The sequence below is a fragment of the Octodon degus genome, unplaced genomic scaffold (genome assembly GCF_000260255.1).
Source record: "Octodon degus isolate 3935 unplaced genomic scaffold, OctDeg1.0 scaffold00131, whole genome shotgun sequence".
Taxonomy (NCBI): domain Eukaryota; kingdom Metazoa; phylum Chordata; class Mammalia; order Rodentia; family Octodontidae; genus Octodon; species Octodon degus.
The window spans coordinates 7991808-8002543 of NW_004524707.1; the positions used below are offsets into that span (position 1 = coordinate 7991808).

The following is a 10736-nucleotide window of genomic DNA, read 5'->3' on the forward strand; positions in this document are numbered from 1 at the left end:
TGTAGCTGCTATTTTTGTTTTTGAGACAAGGTCTGGCTGTGTAGCCCATGAAGGTCTTGAACTTCCCATCTTCCTGCCTCAGCCTTCCTGTTGCTGGGATTACAGATGTGTTTCACCATGTCCAGCAGATTGTGATGCGCTTATTTCAATTTTTTTTTTTTTTGAAACAGGGTCTCACTATGTAGCTCAGGTTGGCCTAGAACTCACCGTGATCCTCCTATTTTAGCCACCAGAGTGCTGGAACTTCAGGAGTGTGCTGAAAGGGGAATTAAAATTTGAAACAAAGGTCTGCCAAGAATGCCTGCAGGAATCTGATGGACATGTCCAGCAGGCCCAATAACAAGAGTATATTTTCCTTTATGTAAACCCATCTGCTGGCTTTTCCTAACTGAGGACATTTACAATGTAACTTACAAACGTAACAGGACATTTCTCCCTCTGTATAACCTATGCTTTGTGCACCTGATAGCCTTGTGATGTAACCTGAACAGTTTAAGCTCCTTCAGCAACCCATGTCACCAACCCTCCAACCTTAAGTGTCGAATTTGCCTTTGTGCCGCCCTGATTCCTTTCCCTTTAAAAGCTTGACTGGGCTGAGTGGAAGCACAAGCCTGTAATCTTAGCAATCTGGAGAGCCTGAGGCAGGAGACTGAGCTCTAGATCAGCCTAGGCTACAAAGTAAATTCAAGGCCAACATATTAAGACCCTGCGTCAAAGAGACCAAAAAAAAAAAAAAAAAAAAAATCCAGAATAGGTGCCCCTGCAGGACTGTAGTTTTAAAAACTCCCAGAGAGGCCAGCTCATCCCAATCAAAAAAAAAAAAAAAAAGGCCTGAAGCTTGGAGAGATCATAGTCAGAGGTCACCGGGTAATAAACTGCCTCCTAAGATTCTCCGTGCCATTCTTCCTGTGTTAGGTCAACCAGAGTACTGCTCCCCCCTCCCCCCTTTCTGAGACAGGGTCTCGCTACGCAGTTCAGGCTGGCCTTGAGCTCACTTTTGTAGTCCAGACTGGCCTTGAACTCGTAACGATCCTCCCAGAGTGCTGGGATTACAGGCATGCACCACCTTGCCAGGCATTTTTTATATTTTTATTTGTTCATAATGCTACAGCAGGAAACTAGGGCCTGATGCATTCTAGGTCAGTGCTTTAACACTGAGTCCTCTCCTTCGGAGCAGTGCTGTTGAAATTTTAACGTGCACACTATACTTTTCTAGAGAACATTTTCGAGATGTTGCACTCGTTCCTCCCTCCAGCATATTATTCTGAAAACCGAAAGCGCCCACGGTGGAGCTTTTCAAAACAAGCGGTAGGGAGCGGGGCTGTGCAAGAGGAGTTGGAACCTCGACTGTCCTCCCAGCTCACTGATCCCCGGTGGAGGATAGGGTACCCTGGCTATCGGATACCACGTGGCCCGCGCAGGTTCAAGCACGCAGATCGCCGCCACGTTGGGAAGCAGAGCGCGGTTGTGGGTGCGAACCGCGGCCAGCAGAGGCCCGCACGCCCACCGCCAGACCCGGCTGGCCTCCCTGCCCTCGGATCCGAGCTCTTGTGGGTGAGACTCATTCATCTCAAGTCGGCTGCCTGGAGGGCTTCTTCTGGGCCCGAGGGGTGGCTGACAGTGACAAAAGCACAGAAGGTCAACTTTGGCAGGCCTCGGTGGGAACCCGACCTGGCGCCGGGAAGAGGGCGCACGTCACGCAGGACGGGTCAGTCAGCTTGCGCGGAGGAGGCGGGCGCACGGAGCATATATGGCCGTGGATTGGTCCTCCCCGAACTCACGCTCGTGGATTGGTTCTTCCGAGACTGTTCGTCCCGGAGTTCCAGGCTGCGGATTGGCTCTCTATCGGGCCACGTTGCTTTCGTTGGGCCAGCAGCCCGCGCGTCTTTCTTGGTGAGAGGAGCTGCGCGGTCCCGTCTAGGAGCGGTCCCAGTCAGCCATCGCTTCTGGAGGTCCTCGGTTCCGGTTCCTTCGGTGGGCGGCTCGTGAAGCTTCCCTTGCCTCGTCCTTCCTCTAGAAGCGTCTCTCGGCCCGCGCTCAGCAGCATGAGCGTGGGCTTCATTGGCGCGGGCCAGCTGGCCTGTGCGCTGGCGCGGGGCTTCACTGCCGCAGGTGAGCGCGCGGGACCTACCCCAGCACTTTCGTGCATGCATGCAAGAGTGAACAGAAGGGGGCTTCGTGCCCCTTAGGGAGGACGAGATTCGTGTGGTGCCCGTGTAACCGATTGCCTGAGTGTGGGAGGCTATCACTGGTAGAGCAGTTGATCCTGCTTTCTCAGGGAAATCGTGGCAACACGATGGTCTAGTGTCCCCTGTCAAAAACCAATTTATTCTGCAGGTATCCTGTCTGCTCACAAGATAATAGCCAGCTCCCCGGAAATGGACCTGCCTACAGTGTCCGCACTCAGGGTAGGTGGGGTGCAGCGGTGTGAAGAGGGTGGAGGAACCCAGCAAAGGACCCGAGACCGAGTCTAGCCAGCCCTAGATCCCGGGGCTGGCGTTTTCTTGGCACCGACTTTGCGTCAGAGCCATCATAATCCTACTTTTGTGGGGCAGCAGTGTAAGGTGGGAGATCCCAGGCAGGATGACTTGGGTAAAATCCCAACACGGGTGGTTGGAGGACTGACATGTAATTATATGTGGAAAGCATCTCACTTAGGAGCCTAATAAAGACTCATTTTTCATCAGTTGTGTGTTCTTCAAGTACTCAGCCACACTGAGGTTTATTTCCTCATTTACAGTAGCAACTTTGCTAGTGTCCTGGCACATGAATGAGTGTACTGGGAAAGAACCTGGCAGATTAGTTGTACCTGTTTTCTAAAGCACAGTTCCAGTTCTTCCAAAATCCAGGCAGCATGGGAGAGGTAGCTAAGGAGGCAGTTGACAGGTGAAGCTGTGCCTAGAATGGACACCTGATATACTAACACTGGGGTCCACAGAGAGGCCATGGAGTCTGGTGAGTTGAGTGACACGTTAGAATGAGGCCCAACCCAACTACTTCCAACTCTAGATGTAGCATTTCCCTTTTGCTTATATTTTGCCTACCATGGAGCTTTTTCACCTGGCTGAGGGGTGACTTGTATGTCAAATTGGCGAGGATGAAGGAAGAGGTGGAGAAGGTTGCTATGCCTAATGCCTGTGTTTACTTACCAGGTAGTGGAAAACTCCTTTCTGGGGTGGGCGTAGGGGTGACCTAAGAGCACAAGTCAAGGGATTGTGGCTGCAGCTGCCTAGTGGACTTGGTGGAGGAATTAAGTTCTGAGAGGCACTGCCTTCACCAGGCTGCCAGTATTGTCTGTCTCTTGTCAATCTCTTCCTGTAGAAGATGGGTGTGAACCTGACCCGAAGCAACAAGGAAACTGTGAGGCACAGCGATGTCCTGTTCCTGGCTGTGAAACCACATATTATCCCTTTCATCCTGGATGAGATTGGAATGGATGTGCAAGCCAGGCACATTGTAGTTTCCTGTGCGGCTGGTGTCACCATCAGCTCTGTGGAGAAGGTACTGATCTCAACTTTTGTATGAGAGGAGGGTGGCCTGGGAGTAGCCATTGATGGGTAAGAGATGTGCCCTTGTGACTCACTTGGCCTTCTATCTTGCTTCAGAAGCTAATGGCGTTCCAGCCAGCTCCCAAAGTGATTCGCTGCATGACAAATACACCTGTGGTGGTACGGGAAGGTGCTACTGTGTATGCTACTGGAACCCATGCCCTGGTGGAGGATGGGCAGCTCCTGGAGCAGCTGATGAGCAGTGTGGGATTCTGCACCGAGGTGGAGGAAGACCTGATTGATGCCATCACTGGACTCAGTGGCAGTGGACCTGCCTATGTGAGGCCTTCGCTCCCCCTTTGCCTCCCACCTCTGGGTCACTTAGACACACACCAGGATGGGCTGGCAGGCAGGTTTGGCCTGGGGCAGTACCTTCTTTTGGGTGTGGCTATCCAGAGGGGGACCCTGACCTTGGAGCTAGTTGTAGTCATCTGAAGAGCAGGCCCTAGGGAGAGCTGAGAGTGCCTGCTTTGCAGGCTCAACAAATGTCTTTTAGGCATTCATGGCCCTGGATGCACTGGCTGATGGTGGAGTGAAGATGGGTTTGCCACGGCGCCTTGCAGTCCGACTTGGGGCCCAGGCATTATTGGTTAGTGTCTTCCCTGCATGTGTGACCAGAGTATGTGATGGAATTTCTTATGGGTTGCCAAGCTGGGGATGGGCTGCTTGAGATTGGCCAGGAGCAGGTGGTGTAGGGTAGCTTTTTCCAAAGTGTACTGGCAGCTTTTTCGTACAATGCTCCTTTTGCCATAGGGAGCTGCCAAGATGCTGTTGAGCTCGGAGGACCATCCAGGCCAGCTCAAGGACAACGTTTGCTCCCCTGGAGGAGCCACCATTCATGCCCTACACTTTCTAGAGAGTGGGGGCTTCCGCTCTCTACTTATCAATGCAGTTGAGGCTTCCTGTATCCGAACCCGGTGAGCTATTTCATGTTCCTGGGCTGGGCACCATCTTACGGTTCTTTCTTGCTTGCTGCATTGGGTCCTCTTAGGGCTGGAGTCTGTTTACTTGTTTGCCTCATATTCCATCATTGGAATGCCAACCATATTGGTAGTTAATGATACTTATATCCTATTGGTTAGGGTCATTACCAAGATCTGATTTTTCAAATTCAAAAAATTGCAACCTCTGGCATAAATGGGAAGCATGACTTACTAAACTTTATTTAGCTAAGTGGTTTGTAGGCCTTTACATAATTCTCACTATACTTCTGATAGCTGGGCTTAACTTTGATATGTGGATTCGAAAGTTCAAGGTTAAATAGTTGACAGGTGATGGAGGCAGGATTCACCTTTAAGTATCTTTTTTTTTTTTTTGTGCGGAACCGGGGATTGAACTCAGATCCTTGCGTTTGCCAGTCAAGCGCTTATCCTACCGAGCCATCTCCCCAGCCCCAGCTTTAAGTATCTTATTGGAACTAATTCACATTCTCCCTCATGGTTGAATACACTTAAGTTCCATGTCTAGTTCATTCAGATCACATAAGGTAAGACTTAGTTGAATAGTATTTCTACAAAGCTGGAGGGAGTGTTTGATTTGGTATTCTAATTTTTGGTGAAGTCAAATTAAAGATCTGGGGCTTTGTGGATGGGGAAAACTCAAAGCTCTGGCTGCAAGACTTATTTCCTTTCTTGAATCTGTCTGGGACTTTGCAGGGAGCTGCAGTCCATGGCTGACCAGGAAAAGATCTCTCCAGCTGCCCTTAAGAAGACCCTCTTGGATAGAGTGAAGCTGGAGTCACCCACAGTGTCTACACTGGCCCCATCCAGTCCTGGAAAGCTCCTTACAAGGAGCCTAGTCCCAGGAGGCAAGAAGGACTAAGTCATCATCTGCCCTCCTCGTTGTAATCCAGAGCCCTTGGCAGAACTTTCTGTTGTGCAGGCAGGGGTACACCTAGGTATTTCCGGTCTTGGTGATAATTTGATTTTCTTCACACCAAGTAACACTGGTTTCTTCTCTGGTCCTTTCATATAGGAAGATGCTGTGAAGGGGTGTTTGTCACTGGAAGCCAGACACAACATTGCACACCTCCCTCTGGTGGCAGAGAGTGGCTAGTGACTTGAGTCAGTGCTTCCTGGCCTGGTTAGAAGGTCTGGTCCTTCAGTTGGAGTCCAGAGCAAATCAGTTTGATGCCAAAGCAAGGATGTGAGAGAGAAAAATGTGAAAGGATTCTTTATATTGATATGTGGAGAAGTGAGCAATTAAGAATTGTTCTCACCAGAAGTGTATGATATTAGATAGTACTTGTGTTTGATCCTTGTCTTATGGATGTATCATTTAGTGTTATCTGGTGCTGGGTTTAGCTGCTTTAATAAAGTTTCATTTTCTGCTTTGTCATCAGTCATTGTTCAAGAGTACTCAAGACCCTTACCAGGTCTTTTCTGTGTGGATAGGATGGTCAGGTTAGGGTTAGGCCCTGAGAGCTATAAGAACTGTGCTCCAACTTTGTACTCAGATACTATGTTTATGTTTGTGTTTTTTTTGCAGAGTACTGAGTACTCAATTCAGAGCCTTCACATTAAGCTATATCCCTGTTCTTTGTAAGTTATTACAATTTATTTATTTATTTATTTTATTTTATTTTTTTAAATTTTATTTATTTATGTGTGTGTGTGTGTGTGTGTGTGGCCAGCTCAGCCCACCAGGGGGCGGGGCTGGCTGGCATGTGGTACTGGGGGATTGAACCGCGGTCCCTGTGCTTTGCTAAGCTTGTTCTAAGTAGGTGCTTTAGACCACTGAGCCATCTCACCAGCCCCAATTTATTTATTTTTGATGAGACAAGGTCTTACTATATACTTCAGCCTGGCCTTGAACTCATTATGGTGGCTAGGCTGGTCTAGAATCTTCAGTGATCCTCCTGTCTAAGCCTCTCAAGTGTTGGGATTATAGGTGTGTGCCACCATGTCCAGTTTATTTATTTTTATTTTTATTTATTTATTTTTTGGCAGAACCGGGGATTGAACTCAGGCCCTTGCGCTTGCCAGGGAAGCGCTTATTCCACTGAGCCATCTCCCTGGCCCCTTTATTTATTTTTATGCTTTTTAATTTTTTTTTTTTTTTAATTTTGTGATAGGGTCACAAGTTATGCAGGCCTAGCTTAAGCTTGGAATCTTTTTGCCTTAGCCTCCCAGAATGCTGGGATTATAGGCTAGTGCCACTAGCCCTGGCCAACACATTGCATTTTGGGATGGGTCAAAGCTAATGGCAGAGAAAAGCTAGTGGTCTTTGTGGAGTATGGGGTCATAGTCCAGATGCAAATGAGAAAGCCATTGGTATTCTTGTGGGATGGGCATTATGCTAGGTGCTCTGTGAGGAGGACTGTTTGTTTCCTCACTTTGTAGAATATGCCAAGGTCTGGAGGGAAGAAACTCCTTACCGCAGTTGTGTTGCTAGTGCACAGCTAGGCTGTCTGTGTTCTTAGGCACTGAAGCTCCAACCTCCTTGTGCAGTCCATGTAGTTTGGCTGAGCTGTGGTTGCCCCAGTGGGCAGCACATGGCTGGTGCTTGTTCCTCTCAGCTCACTGCCTGTACTGGGCAGTGGGGCTGCTTTGGGAGAGGCGCGGCATTGGCATTCACATTTCCTCTTAGTTTTAGTATCAGTCTTTTTTTTTTTTTTGGAACCGGGGATTGAACTCAGGCCCTTGTGCTTGCCAGGGAAGCGCTAATTCTGAGCCATCTCCCCAGCCCCAAACAGTCTTGAAGAAGTGGCTAAGTATCTTTGATCTCAAAGTTTCATGCCTGAATGTAGACATCATGCTTCATCAGAAGGTTCTAATGGGTATTAGTCATGATGGACTTTTTGTGTACACTGCTCTCTTCCTTATAACCCTGCTGCTGAGGGAGCAGAATTTTCTTATTCTGTTCCACTGAGTCAGGACAGTACTGGCCCTAGTTCTAAACCTGAGAGCCCACAGGGAAGCTTCATTCCTTTGGCTCAGCATAGCAGATACAGTACTAAAATTCACTTTATAGTTCTCAGTGTGTGGCAGGCTTCTTGCACATGCTTCATATACAGTGTCATTGTGGACTTTGGCCAGCTAGGTGTCCAAAAATATTTGAGGAGATATTTCACCAAAGATGTATAGATGCCAAGGAGGTTCCAATCCAGGGCCTCAAACATGCCAGGAAAATACTCTGCCACTAAACTATACCCACAATCCCGGAGTTTTGGTTTCAAAAAAACAGGTAAGCTGAATGTGGTGGTTTACAGCTATAATAGTAGCACTCAAGCTGAGGCAGGAGGATTTCTTACAAGTTTGAGACCAATGTGGACTGCAGAGTAATTTTGAAGCGAGCCTGAACTACATAGTGAGCCCCTATCCCCAAAACCCCCAAGAACAAATTGTGGTACTTAGAGAAATTAGGAATGTGCTGTATTACTGGTATAGCCACTTTGGAAAACAGTCTGGCAGTTCCTTAAAAGGTTAAATGGTTAGTTTAAAACTCAATATTTCCACTTTAAGCTATACAGACCTAATAGAAATAAGTCATAATCCCCACAGAAACTTGCATGTGCATGTTCATGGCAGCACTATTCATAACAGCCCACAGGGGTGGGGATGGAGCTCAGTGGGACAGCAGAGTACTTGCCTAGATGTTTGATGTTCTGGATTGGATGGATCTTCAGCACTTCAAAAAAAATCAGCTACTGAACAGTGGGCTATGCAAGAAAAAGGAACTATTAACTGGTGTGCTATCTATAGTACAATAAACCTGCAGAGTATGCTGGGTGAAGGAAACAAGTCACCAAGGACCAGCACTGTATGATTCTTAGAGATCTGAAGTCTAGCCTCATGCACTATATGAAGCCTGTTCTGTCTGCACTAGGCCTGTGGCTGTCTTCGGTAAGAAGATCATCCCTCATCTTCCTCTACCCTGCAAGACCACCACCTCCTAGGCCTAAATTCAACACATTTTTTTTTTTTTTTTTTTTTTTTTTGCAGAACTGGAGATTGAACTCAGGCCCTTGCGCTTACCAGGGAAATGCTTATTCCACTGAGCCATCTCCCCGGCCCCTAAATTCAACAAATTTAGAGAGGATTAATTCCAAAACCTAGATTATGCCTTGGTGCATGGGTGAGGGCCATTCATGCTTTGACTAGGTGTAGTCAGGTTCAGATTTGACTGAAGACCCTGATCCTTCAACAGAGAGTTAAGTAAGGTCTAATCCTTGAAGAATGTTTCTAGTCATCTCCCCATGACTTTGGGCCTGTCGGAGGTGCTTGCAAACACCTAACTCTCACCTCCCAAGCACACTTTGCAGGGCTGATTCAAGCCAGCTGCCAGCTCCCTGAGGTGGCCAAGGGGCTGTCCACTATGTTAGGCTGTATTGAGGTTCTAGATCTTGCCTTCAAATTCCATCAGGAAAGGCCCCCAGATGTTTCCTGTGAGGGCTGGCCCTGGTTGGTGTGGCTTTTTCCCTAAGTATTTGCTGAATGCTTCTTAGTGGCCAGTGCCCTGAGGTCTAAGACTGTCCATGCTGTGAGTTATACAAGGGTGGAGAACAGATGTGGATGTAGGAGACCTTGTACACCTGGGACAGGTGAGAAGGTGGCATAGAGAGGGACAGGAGGGCAGTATGGTTTTCCTATGTCCTTGGCTACATGAGAATGGACCCTAGGCCTGGAACATCATCATACCTCATTGCTGGTGTTGGATTTGTCGCCTTGTGTGGGAATCCCTTGTTTCAGCCTCAGTGAGTTTTTCCTTTTTTCTCTTTAATGAAACTGTTTTATCCCAGGCTGGCCAAAAAGTCGTGATCCTGATGTGACTTCAGGCATGTGCCATCGTGGTTGGCTCAATGTGTGTGAGTGTGTAGGTTGTGACAGGTGGCTGATCCCACTGCTCTGTCTGTCTCCTGCAGAAGGGAATCTTTGTGTCTTGCTGTAGCACAAAGAGGTATGTGCAGGCCAGTGGCCCTGGTTGGCTGCAGGAAGGGGCTCATTGCCCATAGGGAACTTATGTCCACCATGGAAGCTGGCTGTGCTATCTGTCTCCACAGAAGTAAAGCTTCATTCTAGACCATGTGTGATGATGGGTTTTCTTTGCCAACTCCAGTAATGAGATTCAGGGAACTGAAGTGCTACTCCTGATAACAGGCAGTAGATGCCTCTTGTAGTGTACTACCCAGCCATCTGCTTCCCACTGCCTGTCCTCTCTGCTTCCAGCTTATTCACCCCTGCCTCTTGGACTGTGGGCACCAGGTAGAGGGCAGCCCTCAATCCTTACTACTTTATGGTGGGTTTCTTAGAGCCCCAAAATAACACTTCTTTCTCTGTTGCCTCCATCTTGCTCTTATAGGCCACAACTTTGGCCCCAGCCATTAATGAGTTTCTCTGGAGAAGCAGAATTGAGGTTGACTTCTTATTTGACTCTAGATTGATTATTATTATTTTTTAAATTTTTAAAAAAAATTTTATTTATTTATGTGTGTGTGTGTGTGTGTGTGTGTGTGTGTGTGTGTGTGTGTATGGCCAGCTCAGCCCACCAGGGGGCGGGGCTGGTTGGCATGTGGTGCTGGGGGGATTGAACCGTGGTACCTGTGCTTTGCTAAGCTTGTTCTAAGTAGGTTCTTTAGACCACTGAGCCATCTCACCAGCCCCCTGGATTGATTATTGATTACAGTTAGTAGGCATGATTTTGGCAATGAAAAGATTTAGCATTTTTGTCCTTAGCACCCCATGATTGGTCATGAAGGAATGGAGGCAGCCTCTTTTGTGGTTCTCATCCCATTTGAATCTGAGCAGGTGATGCTTGCCTACGAGACCTGAAAGGTCACCTGAGCTTAAGGGCCTGGCTGTGCTTTCCCTGGGTATTCCAGGCCTTTCTGTGTATCTAACTGAAGTATTTGTACAGCCTCAAGCTGTGCTTTACTTTTACCAATGAAGCAGATGGGAGAGAGAAGGGGATATTATGGAGTAGTGGTTGTAGCTCACTGACAGTGTATGCTTAGAATGTGTAAGTCCCTGGGCTTTATCTCAAGCACCAAAAACAAAACAAAGCAAGCAACAAGCAACAAAATCTCTGGATATTATGATGGAGAAATCAATACTATTTCGAAAAAGTACAAAGATCACCCACTACTCCTTAAAGATCACTCACTATTATGGACTATTGGACTATATTGGGTTATTTTGCCGAATTCAAGCACCTACAATATTTGAATGGCAATGGAACACCCATCTCTGA

General features: G+C 47.7%; 1 protein-coding gene across 2 annotated transcripts; it reads left to right on the top strand.

Moving 5' to 3' along the window:
- The first annotated feature begins 1179 nt into the window (after nucleotides 1–1179).
- Pycr2 (pyrroline-5-carboxylate reductase 2) lies at nucleotides 1180–5881 on the top strand. 2 transcript variants are annotated; one of them, XM_004641179.2, is made up of 7 exons: nucleotides 1180–2112; nucleotides 2338–2408; nucleotides 3322–3501; nucleotides 3606–3827; nucleotides 4045–4137; nucleotides 4302–4465; nucleotides 5204–5881. In XM_004641179.2, the coding sequence occupies exons 1-7, from the start codon at nucleotides 2046–2048 to the stop codon at nucleotides 5367–5369; spliced, it is 963 nt and encodes a 320-aa protein (XP_004641236.1). In that variant the 5' UTR covers nucleotides 1180–2045; the 3' UTR covers nucleotides 5370–5881. The 2 variants fall into 2 exon arrangements, with proteins under 2 accessions (XP_004641236.1, XP_023557008.1); XM_023701240.1 differs by lacking the exon at nucleotides 4045–4137 and having other exon boundaries at nucleotides 1376–2112.
- The last annotated feature ends 4855 nt before the right edge of the window (nucleotides 5882–10736 follow it).